Genomic DNA, 19,795 nt, shown 5'->3' on the forward strand with positions numbered 1-19,795 from the left:
ATCACGTCATGTTTCTGCATGATAATAGATGGCCCCATGTCGCAAGGAGTTGTACACAATTCCTGGAAGCTGAAAATGTCCCAGCTCATCCATTGCCTGCATACTCATCAGAAATGTCACCCCTTGAGCATGTTTGGGATGCTCTGGATCAACATGTACAAGGGGAAGGATGTGTGTCGCGCCGAAGGAGGCAAATGGTGGTTGCACCAGATACTGACTGGTTATCTGATCCACGCCCCTACCTTTTTTTAAAAAGGAATATGTGACCAACAGATGCATATTGGTATTCCCAGTCATATGAAATCCATAAATTAGGGCATAATTAATCTATTTCAATTGACTGATTTCCATATGAACTGTAACTCAGTCAAATCTCTGAAATTGTTGCATGTTGCATTCATATTTTTGTTTAGTGTAAATGCCTGTACTTTGGAAAACTAGTAGTGAGTGAACAAAATAGAGGGTGAACAATTGTCTCTATCTAGTGGCGTGAAAATGAATGACACCCAATCATTTTGGAACAATGGGTATGCAGGCTTTTGTTCCAGCCCTTCCTTAAACAACAAACCTAATGAAAATAATTGAGTTGAGTTTTATTTCATTATATCATATAACTTGCTAAATCAGGGATGTTTACCGCAGGGTTGGAATGAAAGCCTGCACAACACACAGGCTCTCTTGGACTGGAGTTCTGAAAACATAAGAGAAAACTACAGACACCTGAGCAGTCCCAACAAAACATATTTTATTAAATTTTCACATGAAAATAAACTCTTACCATCTTCAGAACTGTAGCACTCGCATGTGACGCATACAAGTGCGAACAGTACCTTAACACAAGAAGTTGAATCTCAACAAGTAAACTAAAACTAAACAGAGAAATTGGACTTCAACATAACACTATAATGACCCCAAATTTCTGCTCCCAGGTTAATCTGAATCAAATTGGAATGAATTATTTAGTATTGTGAACTCATTCCTTGAATTCAATAAAAGATGTGATTTATCATTAAACAAATACAGCATCTATATGCACAAAGAAACACAGAAAAACATCATTTGGACTGATAACCATTTGATTCAGTACAGTTATTTGGATCTAGCCTGTGTGCCAGTCTGTTTGTGCAATAATGCCAAATCCTTGTAACTCTGTCACGCCAAACATGGTTTACCAAGTACAGCAATGAAGTTGGCACAAGCATTAAAGGATCTGAGACCAGGCTGCTTTCGATCACACTCAGGCAACAAAGCTTCAACAACTTAAAGGTTGAACATTTAACTCAAACATACTGACAGAGAATTTCACAGTAAACCTCTATTGCTTGACCCCTTGATTATAGCTAGAATAGTCAACTTCCTGGTTGTGTTCTGGAATGCGTTTTCATTCTAGATTATGATCCGAGGACAACCCGTGTAATATAACTGGAACAATGTAATGCATTGTTAGGGAGGCATAAAGATTTAGGAGTATGACGAAAACAACTGACCGTAGTGGGTGTTTTGACAGCTCTGGGGTGAAGTTTCCCCTAGGTACAGATATAGGATCAGCTTCCCCTCCCAGAATCCTAACCTTAACCATAAGTGGGGAAAAATGCAAAACTGACTCAGGATCAGCGCCAACGTCACCTTACTCCGTATCGGCACTTCTGTGGCGTTTAGTAGAATCAGTGTTCAGGATGGAGAAATAAGAGTGTCAAGCCTTCCCTTCCCTGAGCTAAAACACGGAGGAAAAACTAAAGATTTCTCTGTGAGCTAGTCTAACTGGGCTGTAGTCACAGTATCAATGAAGTCAGGTAGAGTAGAGAGTTCCTTGGTTTGGGTGGTGGGAATAGAATGTTTGGTCCAAAGCTAAGCTTACAGCAGGGGAGTGCAGTGTATGAATTGCTAGATGTGAATTGGTGCAAATCTCAAATGACACCCAATTCCCCATAGTGTACCATTAGAGTCCATGGCCCTGGTCAGCAGTGCACTACATATGGAATAGGGTGCCATTTGAGCTGCACCCTGTCTATATATATATTCTCTCTACTGCATCCCAAAATGGCACGCTATTCCCAATATAGTGCACTACTTTTGACCACAGCCTTATGGGTCCTGGTCAAAAGTAGTGCACTATATTGGAAATAGGGTGCCAATTTAGAGGCAACTAATTTCATGTGCACCTGTCTATCTACTCTGTCTTCTTCTTCAGTGCCGGGCTGCTGTTCCAGTAGTACAGGAGCTGGGCAGCGATAAGACCGTTACAGGAAGAGGATATGACATAGGTCAGGGCCATCAGGGAGTCACCTGTTTCCTGTTGGTAGAGAGAAACCAGGAAGTGAAAAGTAGAAATTATTGGCATGTTGGATTAGGACAGGATCACACACAGACTGCCTCAAATGGCACCCTTTTCCCTTTAGGTGTCATTTAGCAGATGCTCTTATTACCTACTATATAGGGAATAGTGTCCGTTTATGACGCATCCACACTCTCACATACAGTACACACACTTTATACACAGTAGCACATTTTACTCACGCACAGCTGCACATACCGACTAAGTCACTCAGGATAAGAGCGTCTGCTTATTGACAAAAAATGTACATGTAACAAAACATTAAGTATACAAAACATTAAGAACACCTGCTTTTTCCATGACAGACTGACCAGGTGAAAGCTATGATCCCTTATTGATGTCACTTGTTAAATCAACTTCAATCAGTGTAGATGAAGGGAAGGAGACAGGTTAAAGAAGGATTTTTAAGACTAGAGACAATTAAGACATGGATTGTGTATGCTTGCAATTCAGAGAGTGAATGGGAAAGACAAAATATTTTAAGTGCCAATGAATGGGGTATGGTAGTAGGTGCCAGGCACACCGGTTTGTGTCAAGAAATGCCGCTGGGTTTTCACACTCAACAGTTTCCCGTGTGTATTAAGAATGTTCCACCACCCAAAGGACATCCAGCCAACTTGATACAACTGTAGGAAGCATTGGAGTCAACATGGGCCAGCATCCCTGTGGAACACTTTTGACACCTTGTGGAGTCCATGCCCTGACCAATTGAGGGGTGCAACTCAATTGGTCAGGTATACTCAGTGTACCAAACAGGCAACTGTTTGGTATACTCAGTGTACATTCACTGTACACACACATATACCTGTATTGAGGTGAATATGCGAGCCAAGGAGCCAGCGAACAGCATAAACACAGTGATGGCAGACAGCTGACCTGTGTGTCCATTACGATAGTTAGTCACTACCTGAATAAGCTGCAATCACAGGGAGAAATAAACACGATCACAGATTAACACAATGATAACATTATTTGTTAACTAATGACAACTCCTATAAAAACACATTTATAACACAAATTGACTTTATTATTGATCTATTTTGGGGTACATTTTTCAGTTGAACTATTCAAAGTGCAAATAAATCCTAGAGGATAACATGAAAATATTAAAACGCATTTATTGTCCAATGTGGTGCTCGAACAACGTTATAACGCTGTTATTACAATATAACACGCCGATTATGTTACACGTGTTAGAAAATCTATTCATGCTCCACGTACCCTGCCAATGATGATAGCAGGCATGTTGGAGGCCTGCATGGCCATGACCACAGGCATTGGCGTTACAGGGGAGAGCAGCAGAGCTACCAGACCAAAGTACACCACCAGGAACAGCAGACCTAGAGGGAGCAGACACACAGAAATAGAACATCAACCACTGCTTGTGAGGGTAGCTAGTTGTATGCTAACTGAAAGTCGTACATTGTAAGCTCAAAAGGAAGTGTTAGTAGTGAGTGTCAAGTCTTATCGTCAGGTAGGTGTGTGTGTGTGTGTCTTACCTTTGACTGTGTTGCCTCCATAATGCATTATGAGGAACCCGATGGCTACTGTCTGTAACATGAGGAAGAGGGCCTCACCCCAGGCACTGAAAGAGAAAATGCAAAATATGTTAACTTGTGCTGTGTCTGTGTGTGTGACTGTCTGTGCATGTCTAACGTGTGTGTGTACAACTCTACCACAGTACCTGAAGGGGAAGCTGTTAGCAATGCTATAGGCCATGGTGCCGGTGATAGCCAGCAGCTCCAGCAAGACAGAGTTGAAGCTTAGACCATCTGCACTCTTAGCCCCCATCAGCTTCAGGATCTGAGGCAGCTTTACTGTGGGGAGAGAGTGAGATATGGGTTATGTTATGTATTATCTAAATGTGTGCTTGATGGATCGAACTCTATTGTAGATATCTTTCCATCTACAGGTAACTGCCAAAAAAAAGGAAACACCAACATAGTGTCTTATTAGGGCGTTGGGCCCCCACTAGCACCCAGAACAGCTTCAATGCACCTTGGCATAGATTCTACAAGTGTCTGGAACTCTATTTGAGGGATGCGCCACCATTCTTCCACAAGAAATTCCAGAATTTGGGGTTTTGTTGATGGTGGTGGAAAACGCTGTCTTAGGCACTGCTCCAGAATCAATTCGGTTGACATCTGGTGACTGAGACACACACCCACACTTTAAACCCCCCTATGCTCCTTTGAGACCCCTCTTTAAAAGTCATTGACATATCTTCTTCTAGCCATGGTAGCCAAAATAATGGGCAACTGGGCATTTTTATTCATGACCCTAAGCATGATGGGATGTAAATTGCTTAATCAAATCAAATGTTATTGGTCACATACACATGTTTAGCAGATGTTATTGTGGGTGTAGCGAAATGCTTGTGTTTCTAGCTCCAACAGTGCAGTAATATCTAACAATACACACACATCTAAGTACAGGAATGGAATTAAGAATATATATGCTGCATACACTAAAATACAGTTGAATAGAATATAATACAGTATATACAAATGAGATGAGTAATGCAAAATATGTAAACATTATTAAAGTGACTAGTGTTCCATTTATTAAAGTGACTAGTGATTTCAAGTCTATGTATATAGGCAGCAGCCTCTAATGTGCTCGTGATGGCTATTTAACAGTCTGATGGCCTTTAACTCAGGAACCACACCTGTACAGTACTTTGTATCCCTCATTTACTCAAGTGTTTCCTTTATTTTGGCAGTTACCTGTATAGAGAGAGGAGGAAGAGAATCTTAGTCTTACCCATCACAGACCCCAGGATGATTCCAATGCCCAGACCTTTGCTCAGCACAATCTTTAGACATGGCACTGCAGACAGAAACAATCAATGATTGAACGGGTATTGTCAGAGAGAACAGATAGATATGTCATTCTTCTCCTATCTAGAATTATTGAGGAACTACAAGAGATTGAGGAACACTGGCATGAGATACCCCCGCCTCTGAATGCTGTCAAAACAAAACGTCCAACTAGCTACTGACGTTAGCTCCTCTGTCTTTTTAGCCTGTTTAGAGGGTACGATCCCTACATACATCCCGTCCAATATATTTCTTTATATCCAGTAACTGTAAACACAAAAGATAACATAGAAGTTACTTTGTGAAATATCGATTAAAAACGCAAGTCTTGCAAGCTAACGTTACCTAGCTAGCTCATCCATTCAACGTTGAAGCCCTGGCTAGCTAACGTTAACTAGCTAAGTTAGCTCTTGCAGTCAAACGTCAGTCAATTATGTAACAACTTGACTTACCATCCAGAAAGTTAAAATTGAGGAAAAACTCGTCGTAACATGATTCTGGCATGAAATAAGTGAGCAGGAGCCCCTTCAGTGGGTCCAACACAGAAGTCTTTGGAAGTTCTTCCATAACAGGGCTCGCCATTGTGGAACTGTGACGTAGCAGTGTGCAAATAATAACTGTTCCCTCACGCTAGACGGAAACATATTAATAGAATATAATACATGGTTCCGGAGCTCACTGTGATTTTTTTGTTTGTTGTTGATTTCATTAGCTTCCCCATTAGCCGACGCCATTGTCGAGAGCAAGTCTTACTGGGGTCCGACACATAACAAACAAGCCATTACAGACAAAATACTTTACAATTTACATACATTTAAAAACACGAACATGTAGTATTCTTTTGCATTTATCAGTTACACATATACTGAACAAAAATATAAACACAACATGCAACAATTTCAAAGATTTTAGGGAGTTACAGTTCATATATGGAAATCAGTCAATTGAAATACATTAATTAGGCCCTAATCTGTGGATTTCACATCACTGGGAATACCAATATGCATCTGTTGGTCACAGATACCTTAAAATATAAGTAGGGATGTAGAAAAGAAAACCAGTTTGTATCTGGTGTGACCACCATTTGGTGTGACCACTATTTGCCTCATGCAGCACGACACATCTCCTTCACATAGTTGATCAGGCTGTTGATTGTGACCTGTGCAATGTTGTCCCACTCTTCAATGGCTGTGTGAAGTTACGCGATCCAGAGCATCCCAAACATGCTCCATTTGTGACATGTCTGAGTATGCAGGCCATGGAAGAACTGGGACATTTTCAGCTTTATTTCAGAACATTAAATTCTCTAGCAACAGCTCTGGTGGATATTCCTGCAGTCAGCATGCCAATTGCACACTCCCTCAACTTGTGACATCTGTGGCATTGTGTTGTGTGACAACTGCAGATTTTAAAGTGGCCTTTTATTGTCCCCAGCACAAGATGCACCTGTGTAATGATAATGCTGTTAAATCAGCTTCTTGATATGCTAGACCTGTCAGGTGGATGGATTATCTTGGCAAAGGAGAAATGTTCACTAACAGAGATGTACACAAATTTGTGCACAACATTTGAAAGAAATATGCTTTTATCCTTATGGAAAATTTATGGGATCTTTTATTTTAGCTCGTGAAACATGGGACCACCACTTTACAAGTTTTGACCAAGTTTTACACGTTTGGCGACTTTTGAGACTATAGTATCTTTAACACATAACATCTATATCTGAAAATACCCAGAATTCAGCTCTTGAAACACAAAATACTGTACTACCGCAGTATGAGTCATAATATCTATAAAACCTAGCAGTCAAACAGGGAACTGGTTCCAATCGGTTTTCCACCATACATTTTTCCCATAGGGGATTTTAGAAACACTTAAAATAAGGGCTGTGTTTCATGTAGGCTTAACCTGGTGTGAAGTTTCGATAACCATGTAAATCTCTCTAGGACACCTCCACTCTATAACTACAACTAGTTAGCAAGTTGGAAATTTCAGAGTTTCCTAGTTCTGACTAGCACTTGAACGCGTCATTAGCTAGCCAACATTGCCTTGACATCACCTACAAGTGTGATGTGGGATTTCTATTGGAGAAATGTGAGTTATAGATCTGTCATTCTCATTGAACGCAAGTCTAAACAGCAGTAGATCTGTTCCATGTGCGCTATTTCTATGCTACCCGTTTTTAAGTCTAGTTTTTGCACCTTTTACTTTCGGTATTGTACACCAGCTTCAAACAGCTGAAAATGAAATATTTTTGGCTATGGAAAATATATTTCACAGCGGTTTAGATGGTACAATGATTATCTACCCTATACTTGCTTGTTTTGTCACATAAACTTAAATTAGGCTAACTATTTTTGCAACCTGGAAATGGTGGTGAGATTTCTGCATAGTGCATCTCTAAGGTGCTACCAGCCACCACTGGTATCCATATACAGTAGTGAGCGTGCTTCAGTAATCATATTGAATAGTGGTTTGAGTTTGTGCGAGTGTGTGTGTGTGTGTGTGTGTAAAAACTATGTTAAATGGTTTTCCATGCATATTCACCAGCACTTTGATCAATAACCTAGTTTACAGTGCATCATTTGCATTTCGCTGATCTGTTTCCATCTGTTGTATCCTGTGAATGCGACAAATACACTTTGATTGTATACATACCTACTGTAGAGTGCTCTACACCTCATTGAAATACCTTAATCTCTCCACTAGATGTCGATAGTACCCACGCCGAGCCACACAGAGCGAGATGTGAGCCTTCTGGTGAAGGGAACCACAATGGGCACGGGGCTTGTTGCCGGGAACCTATTTGAGCGTTGCGCCAATGACGACATCTGGAGGGAGCTGAGTGAGGACCCAGTTGTTCAGGAAGCCAGCTGACAGGGGGCGCTACGCACCTCTGATGTCATCATTGCGGGACATTGGTTACCATTCAGGGTCCACCAGGAGGAGCCACATGGACGCTTCTGGTATAAAGGTCTTTGTGTCCCAAATGGTACCCTATTTCCGACATAGTGCACTACTTTTGATCAGAACAATAGGGTGCCATTTGGAACGAGCCGTGTTCCTTCAGACACAGATCAAGGATCACCAGTCAGCACCAGCTTACCTTCCTTTAACCTTGTGGGGGAAGAAATGCAAAACTGACCTTAGATCAGGGGACTGAATCTGTGTCAGACTATCCACATACACCTGCACAGCCAACCTTCAGCCTACCTTTCTAACCGTTGCAATGAGGGGGAAGAAGTACTTTAGGTAAACCTTATCCTACTTGCGCAGAGATGAGTCTGTGTCAGACAATCCATTCACACCGTGGAACAGTCATTTTGGGGACACTGTCTGCATATCTGAGGTGGTACGGGGGCAATCGTCTATGATGTTGATTGCCTGTAGTTCTTTATCAAAGTCCCTTGAAATGAAACACGTTCATGGTAAAAGCTTGACTACCTTGGCTGATTGTTAATTTAACGTAATAACGTCTATAATAACAACACACAGGTCAGCATGTGAACCCTTTGGAATTACCTGGATTTCTGCATAAACTGGTCATCAAATTTGATCTGATCTTCCTCAACAACAGACAAACACAGTGTGCTTAAACTAATAACACACAAATTATTGTATTTTTCTTGTCTATATTGAATACATCATTTAAACATTCATAGTATAGGTTGGACAAAGTATGTGAACCCCTAGGCTAATGACTTCTCCAAAAGCTAATTGGAGTCAGGCGTCAGCTGACCTGGAGTCCAATCAATGAGATGAGATTGGAGATGTTGGTTAGAGCTGCCTTACCCTATAAAAAACACTCACAAAATGTGAGTTTGTTATTCACAAGAAGCATTGTATGGTGTGAACCATGCCTCGAACAAAAGAGATCTCAGAAGACATAAGATTCAGAATTGTTGACTTGTATAAAGCTGGAAAGCGTTACAAAGGTATCTCTAAATGCCTTGATGTTCATCAGTCCACGGTAAGACAAATAGTTTTTAAATTGAGAAAGTTCAGCGCTGTTGCTACTCTCCCTTGGAGTGGTCGTCCTGCGAAGATGACTGCAAGAGCACAGCGCAGAATGCTCAATGAGGTTAAGAAGAATCCTAGAGTGTCAGCTGAAGACTTACAGAAATCTCTGGAAAATGCCAACATCTCTGTTGACGAGTCTACGATACGTAAAACACTAAACAAGAATGGTGTTCACGGGAGGACACCACGGAAGATGCCACTACTGTCCAAAAAAACATTGCTGCACTTCTGAAGTTTGCAAAGGTGCACCTGGATGTTCCACAGCGCTGCTGGCAAAATATTCTGTGGACAGATGAAACTACAGTTGCGTTGTTTGGAAGGAACACACAATACTATGTGTGGAGAAAAAAAGGCACAGCACACCAACATCAAAACTGTAAAGTATGGTGAAGGGAGTGCCATGGTTTGGGGCTGCTTTGCTGCCTCAGGGCCTGGACAGCTTGCTATCATCGACGGAAAAATGAATTCCCAAGTTTATCAAGACATTTTGCGCGAGAATGTAAGGCTATCTGTCTGCCAATTGAAGCTCTACAGAAGTTGGGTGATGCAACAGGACAACGACCCAAAACACAGAAATAAATCAATAACAGAATGGCTTCAACAGAAGAAAATATCGCGTCTGGAGTGGCCCAGTCAAGAGTCCTGACCTCAACCCGATTGAGATGCTGTGGCATGACCTCAAGAGAGCAGTTCACACCAGACATCCCAAGAATATTGCTGAACTGAAACAGTTTTGTAAAGAGGAATGGTCCAAAATTCCTCCTGACCGTTGTGCAGGTCTGATCCACAACTACAGAAACGTTTGGTTGAGGTTAATGCTGCCAAAGGAGGGTGAACCAGTTATTAAATCCAAATGTTCACATACTTTTCCCACCCTGCACTGTGAATGTTTACACTGTGTGTTCAATAAAGACATGAAAATGTATAATTGTTTGTGTGTTATTAGTTTAAGCAGACTGTGTTTGTCTATTGTTGTGACCTAGATGAAGATCAGATCAAATTTTATGACCAATTTATGCAGAAATCCAGGTATTTCCAAAGGGTTCACATACTTTTTCTTGCCACTGTACTTGTATTTATTAAGGATCCCCATTAGCTGCCATGAGAGATTTATATACATATTATTAATGTTAGCTCTCGTGTACATTTAAGGGCCAGCCGTGCTGCCTTCTCCTGAGCCAATTGTCATTTTCCAAGGTCCCTTTTTGTGGCACCTGACCACACGACTGAACAGTAGCCTAGGTGCGACAAAACTAGGGCCTGTAGTACCTGCCTTGTTGATAGAGATGTTGAAAAGGCAGAGTAACGCTTTATTATGGACAGACTTCTCCCCATCTTAGCTACTCTTGTATCAACTTGTTTTGACCATGACAGTTAACAATCCAGGGTTACTCCAAGCAGTTTAGTCACCGTTAACTTGCTCAATTTCCACAGGATTTATTACAAGATTTAGTTGAGGTGTAGGGTTTAGTGAATGATTTGTCCCAAATAAAATGCTTTTAGTTTTTGAAATATTTAGAACTAACTTATTCCTTTCCAACCATTCTGAAACTAACTGCAGCTCTTTGTTAAGTGTTGCAGGGATTTCACTCGCTGTAGTAGCTGACTTGTATAGTGTTGCGTCATCCGCACACATAGGACACACTGGCTTTACTCAAGGGCAGCTGCATGTCATTAGTAAAGACTGATGAAATATTGGACCACCTCTAACCTAATCATCCCATCAGAGGAACACCTCTGTTTCCATCCACGTCAATGGCTCAGATTATTGTGTGTGTGTGAGTATGAGAATGATATGGCAGAGGTAGTATCAAGAAGATCAGAGGATCACCTTTTTCCATCCACGTCATGGTTATATTATTATATTACCAGGTTATTATTATTACCTGAGTATCACACCTATGACAAACGTATTACTTAGTGTGTGTGTGTGTGTGTGTGTGAGAGAAGTAGCAGAATGGTGTGTGTTTGGTAGGACGTACCAGTTACAGGCTGGTAGATAGGGTGAGATGTTTATGCCACATGGGCCATAAAGCTCATTGGTATCCGGGTTGGACTGTTACCTGTTGTCATAACTCTCCTGTGACGATCTGAAGGATCAGGATACAAGGAGGGGTCCGCTCTACAGCATGCTCTCTCTCATAGAGTGGGAGAGCGGGAAGTCGACTGTTTTATGGCCGGTCATAAAATACGCTGCCACTATGCTCTGTAGTGTTTGAGATTGTAATGTAAACTGTGGAACACAGAGAGACCCTTGGACATCAAAAGTTTCAATAATTAAACAATGTTTCTACTTTGATAATGTGGGAACGGACAGTCATGACGAGTGTGTTTCATTTGGTGATCTCATGAAGGACAGGAAACACATATAACGGTATCTCTTAAAGTGTACATTTCCCAGCTGTCAGGTTTACATCTAAATATTGTGAAACGTATGTGATTAAACATGAAACTAAATTCAAAATATATATTTTTTAAATATTTAACTTTCACACATTAACAAGTCCAATACAGCAAATGAAAGGTACACATCTTGTGAATCCAGCCAACATGTCCGATTTTTAAAATGTTTTACAGCGAAAACAGCACGTATATTTATGTTAGCTCACCACCAAATACAAAAAAGGACAGACATTTTTCACAGCACAGGTAGCATGCACAAAGCCAACCTAACTAACCAAGAACCAACCAAACTAACCAAGAAACAACTTCATCAGATGACAGTCTTATAACATGTTATACAATAAATCTATGTTTTGTTCGAAAAATGTACATATTTCAGGTATAAATCATAGTTTACATTGCAGCTACAATCAGAAATTGCACCGAAAGCAGCCAGAATAATTATCATAAAACATTTCTGAAAAATACATAGTGTACAGCAAATGAAAGACAGGCATCTTGTGATTCCAGCCAATATTTCCGATTTATTAAGTGTTTTACAGCGAAAACACAATATAGCGTTATATTAGCTTACCACAATAGCCAGAAACACAAGCCATTTCCCAGCAGTAAAAGTTAGCGATCGTAACAAACCAGTAAAAGATATATAATTTTTGACTAACCTTGATATTCTTCATCAGATGACAGTCCTATAACATCAGGTTATACATACACTTATGTTTTGTTCGAAAATGTGCATATTTAGAGCTGAAATCAGTGGTTATACATTGTGCTATCGTAGCTACTTTTTCCACAACGTCCGGATATTTTTCTGACACTTTTTCTGACACACATATTCTGACCAAATAGCTATTCATAAACATAACTAAAAAATACATGTTGTATAGGAAATGATAGATCCATTAGTTCTTAATGAAATCGCAGTGTTAGAATTCAAAAAAATAACTTCATTACGACATCCAGCTTCGGTATAGCTAGAGTACCCAAAAGTTGGGCGCCGACGACTAGTTCACATGTACGACAGATATATGAAATAGCATCATAAAATGTTTCCTACTTTTGCTGATCTTCCATCAGAATGTTGTACAAGGTGTCCTTTGTCAAGAACAATCGTTGTTTGGATTTAGAACGGCCACTTTCCCTCTCGATTTAGCAAGCACACTAGCCAAGTGGCGCGAATCTCTCCATCGTCAACAAAGTCAGAGAACGGAACACGGCAAAACTCCCGAAAAATTTTCAATAATCTGAATAAACTATATTGAAAAAACATACTTTACGATGATATGGTCACATGTATCAAATAAAATCAAAGCCGGAGATAGTAGTCGCCTATAACGGCAGCTAAACAGAAGGCAAATCCAGGTACCTCCTCACGCTCTCCAGAAAACAGGAAATGGGGGACACGTCATACAAAGAGCTTGTATTCCACTTCAGACCAAGATAAACACTCAATTTCTTCTCTCACCGCCTCTTGACATCCAGGGGAAGGTCTATGAAGTGCATGTATACTAATACGTATCATTCCCATTTATAGGCAGGAAGTAGAACAGAGCCTCGATTTCAGACTTTCCACTTCCTGGTCAGGAAGTTTGTGCCAAATGAGTTCTGTTTGACTCACAGATATAATTCAAACGGTTTTAGAAACTAGAGAGTGTTTTCTATCCAATAGTAATAATAATATGCATATTGTACAAGCAAGAATTGAGTACGAGGCCGTTTGAAATGGGCACCTTTTATCTGGCTACTCAATACTGCCCCTGCAGCCCAAACAGGTTAAGTCAGAGAACACCGGGACAGAGTCCCCATGTTGGAATGGCTACAAGTCAGAGAATGCCGGGACAGAGTCCCCATGTTGGAATGGCTACAAGTCAGAGAACGCCGGGACAGAGTCCCCACGTTGGAATGGCTACAATTCTATAGGCCACGGAGATACAGCTGTAGTTTTGGCTACACGGCTGAAAATGGTTAAACTCTGAGACTATCGATCACTACAGAATAAGAGCAAATTCTAGACGACACAAATTACTAGTCTGCAGCTAGAAATTACTTAAACCTAGAACGAGAAAACCAACAACCGCCGAAGCTTCTATTCTATGAGAACATTTCCGAATGGTACTCTGAAGTATCCATTCTAACCACCTACAACCACAAAAAACATTGTGACTGTTGGGAAAGTTAATCAGAGACTCTGATGATCTCTAAAGGATGATTGAGTGTTTTCAACGGAGAGACAACAACGACATACAAGCGTAAATATGTACATTGCAATTTCTTTCAGAATGAGCAGCTGTTCATGTGCAAAGTATTAGCGTGGTTCTAATCCCAGAGGTTGACCCAAAACAAAGTAGTCGCAGCAGGAGAGGCCGACGTGAGTAAAACATTTAAACGTGTTAACCCTCGCAAGGCTGGGTTAAGCATGCGCAGACCAGCTGGCTGGTGTGTTTACAGACATATTCAATCAATCCCTATGCCAGTCTGCTGTCCCCACATGCTTCAAGATGGCCCCCCTTGTTCCTGTTCCCAAGAAAGCTAAGGTAACTGAACTAAATGACTATCACCCAGTAGCACTCACTTCTGTCATCATGAAGTGCTTTGAGAGACTAGTCAAGGATAATTTCACCTCCACCCTACCTGATAGCCTAGACCCACTCCAATTTGCTTACTGCCCCAATAGGTCCACAGTCGACGCAATCGCCATCACACGGCACACTGCCCTATCCCATCTGGACAAGAGGAATACCTATGTAAGAATACTGTTCATTGACTACAGCTCAGCATTTAACACCATAGTACCCTCCAAACTCGTCATTAAGCTTGAGACCCTGGGTCTAGACCCCGCCCTGTGCAACTGGGTCCTGGACTTTCTGACGTGCCACCCCCAGGCGGTGAGGGTAGGAAACAACATCTCCAACCCGCTGATCCTCAACACTGGCCCCCACAAGGGTGCATTCTCAACCCTCTCCTGTACTCCCTGTTCACCAATGACCGCCTGGCCATGCACACCTCCAACTCAATCATCAAGTTTGCAGATGACACTACGGTGATAGGCTTGATTACCAATAACAACGAGACAGCCTACAGGGAGGAGGTGAGGGCCCTTGGAGTGTGGTGTCAGGAAAATAAGCTCTCACTCAACATCAACAAAACAAAGGAGATGATCGTGGACTTCAGGAAACAGCAGAGGGAGCACCCCCCTATCCACATCGACGGGACAGTAGTGGAGAAAGTGGAAAGTTTTAAGTTTCTTGGCGTACACATCACGGACAAACTGAAATGGTCCACCCACACAGACAGTGTGGTGAAGAAGGCGCAAAATAAATTTGGCTTGTCACCTAAAACCCTCACAAACTTCTACAGATGCACAATCGAGAGCATCTTTTCTGGCTGTATCACCGCCCTCAACTGCAAGGCTCTCCAGCGGGTAGTGCGGTCTGCACAACGCATCACCGGGGGCAAACTACCTGCCCTCCAGGACACCTACAGCACCCGATGTCACAGGAAGCCCAAAAAGATCATCAAGGACAACAACCACCCGAGCCACTGCCTGTTCACCCCGCTATTATCCAGAAGCCGAGGTCAGTACAGGTGCATCAAAGCTGGGACCGAGAGACTGAAAAACAGCTTCTATCTCAAGGCCATTTGACTATTAAACTGCCATCACTAACATAGAGAGGCTGCTGCCAACATACAGACTCAAATCACTGGCCACTTTAATAAATAGATTTAATAATGGTATCACTAGTCACTTTAAATAATGCCACTTTAATAATGTTACATATCCTACATTACTCATCTCAATAATATATACCATCTATTGCATCTTGCCTATGCCGCACGGCCATCACACATCCATATATTTATATGTACATATTCTTATTCCATCTCCTTACATTGTGTGTATAAGGTAGACGTTGTGAATTTGTTAGATTACTTTTTAGATATTACTGCACTGTCGGACTAAAAGCACAAGCATTTCGATACACTCGCATTAACATCTAACATGTGTATGTGACCAATAAAATTTGATTTGATTCCATGAGTTCAATTATCAACTGTGTTTGTAATCTATCTTATCTTTCCCGCTCTTTATCTGCCCCACCTCTTTCCTTTGTATACTAAGCCGTCATATCAGTTTAGTCCACAAGGGACTTTTCTATCATTGTTAGTAACCAATATCTACTGTTTGTTTGTGATGTATTTCTGTGATTATTTAGTTAGTTAGTAAATAAATCATTTTGACAATTTGTATATTGCTGATTCATTATGGAAACTAGGGTTCGTGCAGATAACCAAGAATTTTCCGAAGTTTGGAACGAGACTAACAAGGCAACAATTAATAATCATTATTGGAAGACTGTAATTGATAAGATATAAAATATCTGAAAAGTTATATTTGGGAAATTATAACTGTAACTCTAAACATTTTTCTGTGGTGCCCCGACTTCCTAGTTAATTAATGTTTACATTATTAGTTTAATCACATAATAATTAAACCTAGAAAACTGATTTGATAGAATCTTCACATTTAATGATACACAAGACACGACACTGTTATGTTATGTCTCCTACAGTTACCAACAAACTGTATATTGTTATTTAAAATCTGCTTTAGCGATGCTTTAGCCCTTTAATATTGAGGAAATATCACTTCTGTAAATTAATTTAGTGTAGTGAAGTAGATGGGAAACCAACATGACACAAGGGTTGCAGTCTGTTGTCTCACCAAACGTGTAGCTTGTCATAGTCACTATGACATAGTGTGAATTATGTTTTTTTCTCACGGTTCTAACTCTTGTGGAAACTATGTCCTAGTCTAATCTAGTCTACTGTCCTTTTGAAACAGCTTGCTGCTAATTTGTACACAAATTTTGAGACAATTCAAAACCTTATCCTGTCTCTCTAGTCCCATTGCCTCTCAATAGTCAATAATCACATTCAACAAGACCCTATAAATCAATAACTAATTAATGCATTTACATTTTATTTGATAATCTTGAAATACGTTAACGGTCAACATTTTAGTGGGGAAACACTTTAATGAGTCCCCTTTCATTCATAGTTGATTTCTGTTCTCTCTCCTGAGAGGTCAATGTTCTTCTACGGGAGTCTCTGAAGGAGATAAGGAGGGTGATAAGGAGGGTGTGGAATGGAATGGAGTGAGGTAGCATGATGGGTGGGGAGTTCCTAAGATTAAGATTAGTCTTTTACGACCGATAACAGCCTGAGTACAGCCCACCACCTGGCCTGCACGTTTTACTCCCACCATAGTCATAGAATAGGGCACACACAGCTCAAAGACACCCATGCATACCCCACAAGACATGCCACCAGAGGTCTCTTCACAGTCCCATTGTCCAGAACAGACTATGGGAGGCGCACAGTACTACATATAGCCATGACTACATGGAACTCTATTCCACATCAAGTAACTCATGCAAGCAGTAAAATTGGACTTAAAAACCAGATGAAAAAACACCTCACGGAACAGCGTGAAGCAACACAAACATAGGCACAGACACATGCACAAACACACTATACACACACATGGTTTTTGTGTTGTAGATATGTGGTAGTAGAGTACGGGCCTGAGGGCACACACTTAATGTGTTGTTAAATCTGTTGTGAATGTCTTGTAATGTTTTAAAAATTGTATAACTGTCTAAATTTTGCTGGACCCCAGGAAGAGTAGCTGCGGCTTTGTGTCCCGACTCTTTGAGCAACTTTGAGCAAGGAAAGAGTCTTGAGTCGTGTCCACTTGTGATCATTTCCCATTTATTTTCACCATAGGGCATTTCTGACAAATGTCAGATGGGTTAGTAGCTAAGGACCCTGGGACTAAACACATCCCTCTGCAACTGGATCCTGGACTTCCTGACGGGCCACCCCCAGGTGGTAAGGGTATGCAACAACACATCCGCCACGCTGAACCTCAAAACACGGGGGCCCCTCAGGGGTGCGTGCTCAGTCCCCTCCTGTACTCCCTGTTCACTCATGACTGCACGGCCAGGCACGACTCCAACACCATCATTAAGTTTGCAGATGACACAACAGTGGTAGGCCTGATCACCAACAACGACGAGACAGCCTATAGGGAGGAGGTCAGAGACCTGACCATGTGGTTCAATGACAACAACCTCTCCCTCAATGTGATCAAGACAAAGGAGATGATTGTGGGCTACAGGAAAAGGAGGACCTAGCACACCACCATTCTCATCGACGAGGCTGTAGTGGAGCAGGTTGAGAGCTTCAAGTTCTTTGACGTCCACATCACCAACAAACTAACATGGTCCAAGCACACCAAGACAGTCGTGAAGAGGGCACAACAAAACCTAATCCCCCCAGGAGACTGAAAAGATTTGGCATGGGTCCTCAGATCCTTTAAAGGTTCTACAGCTGCACCATCGAGAGCATCCCGACGGGTTGCATCACTGCCTGGTATGGCAACTTCTCGGCCTCCGACCGCGAGGCACTACAGAGGGTAGTGCGTACGGCCCAGTTCATCACTGGGGCCAAGCTTTCTGCCATGCAGGACCTCTATACCAGGCGGTAACAGAAGAAGGCCCTAAAAATTGTCAAAGACTCCATGGCAAGCTGTACCGGAGCGCCAAGTCTAGGTCCAAGAGGCTTCTAAAAAGCTTCTACCCCCAAGCCATAAGACTCCTGAACATCTAATCAAATGGCTACCCAGACTATTTGCATTGCCCCCCCCCCCCCTTCTCTTTTACGCTGCTGCTACTCTCTGTTATTATCTATGCATAGTCACTTTAATAACTCTACCTACACGTACATGTACATATTACCTCAATTACCTCGAATAACCGGTGCCCCCGCACATTGACTCTCCGATAACCCCTGTATATAGCCTCGCTATTGTTATTTTACAGCTGCTCTTTAATTATTTGTTACTTTTGTTTCTTTCTTTTTGGGGGGTATGTTTCTTAAAACTGCATTGTTGGCTTGTGAGTAAGCATTTTACTGTAAGGTGAAATACTTGTTGTATTCGGGCACATGTGATAAATACAATGTGATTTGATTAGTACATCTTCAGCCAAGTAGTCCTGTCAAAAAAAAGACTAGTGCAGAATGACCAGTATTTGACTAGTAATGGGGGCTTCAAGAAGAAAAATGGGCCGGTGTGTTAGAAGTGCCAGTGCTGACTTCTGGTACCAGTCCATCCCTGTGTTACTGTACTAACATAGTTTGGCAGACCCTATGTATACTCTTTAGTTATTTATCCACAGCATACAGCCTGAAGAGCTCAGGTTTCAGTAGAATTGCATTTCTACAGTGTCTCAACGGTATTCAATCATAAATATATCATGTCATAGAATTAGTAGTGGAAGTAATTGTTGGTCAAAACAGTTTGACCCTGACGTGATTTGAACACGCAACCTTCTGATCTGGAGTCAGACGCGCTACCGTTGCGCCACAAGGCCCTTGCACAAACCATGCATTTGTCACTACGTCTCTCTCTCTCTCGGTCTCTCGCTCGGTCTCGGTCCCTCCCTCGTCATTAAATTCAAGGGTTTTATTGGCATGGGAAACATATGTTAACATTGCCAAAGCAAGTGAAGTAGATAATAAACAAAAGTGAAATAAACAATACACATTTACAGTAAACATTACAGTCACAGAAGTTCCAAAATAATAAAGACATTTCAAATGTCATATTATGTCTATATACAGTGTTGTAACGACATGCAAATAGTTAAAGTACAAAAGGGAAAATAAATCAACATAAATATGGGTTGTATTTGTTTCTTCACTGGTTGCCCTTTTCTTGTGGCAACAGGTCACAAATCTTGCTGCTGTGATGGCACATTGTGGTATTTCACCCAGTAGATATGGGAGTTTATGTTAAAAAAAAAAAATTATGTTTAAAAAAAATAAAAAATATTCTTTGTGGATCTGTGTAATCTGAGGGAAATATGTGTCTCTAATATGGTCATACATTTGACAGGAGGTAAGGAAGTGCAGCTCAGTTTCCACCTCATTTTGTGGGCATTGTGCACATATCCTTGAGAGCCAGGTCCGTCTTCGGCTCAATAGCAAGGCTATGTTCACTGAGTCTATACATAGTCATAGCTTTCCTTAATTTTGGGTTAGTCACAGTGGTCAGGCATTCTGCCACAGTGTACTCTCTGTTTAGGGCCAAACAGCATTCTAGTTTGCTCAGTTTTTTGTAAATTCTTTCCATTATGTCAAGTAATTCTCTTTT

At 41.3% G+C, this 19,795-nt stretch overlaps 1 protein-coding gene and 1 non-coding gene across 2 annotated transcripts; both read right to left on the reverse strand.

Annotated features, from left to right (window-relative positions):
- Window positions 1-721: 721 nt before the first annotated feature.
- Window positions 722-5,759, reverse strand: LOC120049795 (mannose-P-dolichol utilization defect 1 protein-like). The gene is made up of 7 exons (XM_038996223.1): window positions 5,607-5,759; window positions 5,099-5,164; window positions 4,020-4,152; window positions 3,835-3,920; window positions 3,557-3,675; window positions 3,141-3,251; window positions 722-2,293 (listed from the first exon to the last, which is right to left on the reverse strand). Exons 1-7 carry the CDS (start codon window positions 5,734-5,736, stop codon window positions 2,171-2,173), a joined length of 768 nt encoding a protein of 255 aa, XP_038852151.1. The 5' UTR covers window positions 5,737-5,759; the 3' UTR covers window positions 722-2,170.
- Window positions 5,760-18,941: 13,182 nt separating this feature from the next.
- On the reverse strand, window positions 18,942-19,013 carry trnaw-cca. Its single transcript has one exon. It is a non-coding gene; the product is annotated as a tRNA-Trp (tRNA).
- Between the last annotated feature and the right edge of the window lie 782 nt (window positions 19,014-19,795).

The sequence above is a fragment of the Salvelinus namaycush genome, chromosome 6 (genome assembly GCF_016432855.1).
Source record: "Salvelinus namaycush isolate Seneca chromosome 6, SaNama_1.0, whole genome shotgun sequence".
In the NCBI taxonomy this organism is placed as follows: Eukaryota; Metazoa; Chordata; class Actinopteri; order Salmoniformes; family Salmonidae; genus Salvelinus; species Salvelinus namaycush.

Coding starts and splice junctions, on each gene's coding strand:
- LOC120049795 (XM_038996223.1), bottom strand. CDS start 5,736: ATGGCGAGCCCTGTTATGGAAGAACTTCCAAAGACTTCTGTGTTGGAC. Junction 3,921..4,019: donor GCTAACAGCTTCCCCTTCAG/GTACTGTGGTAG, acceptor TTTCTCTTTCAG/TGCCTGGGGTGAGGCCCTCT. Junction 3,252..3,556: donor CTGCTATCATCATTGGCAGG/GTACGTGGAGCA, acceptor CTGTGATTGCAG/CTTATTCAGGTAGTGACTAA.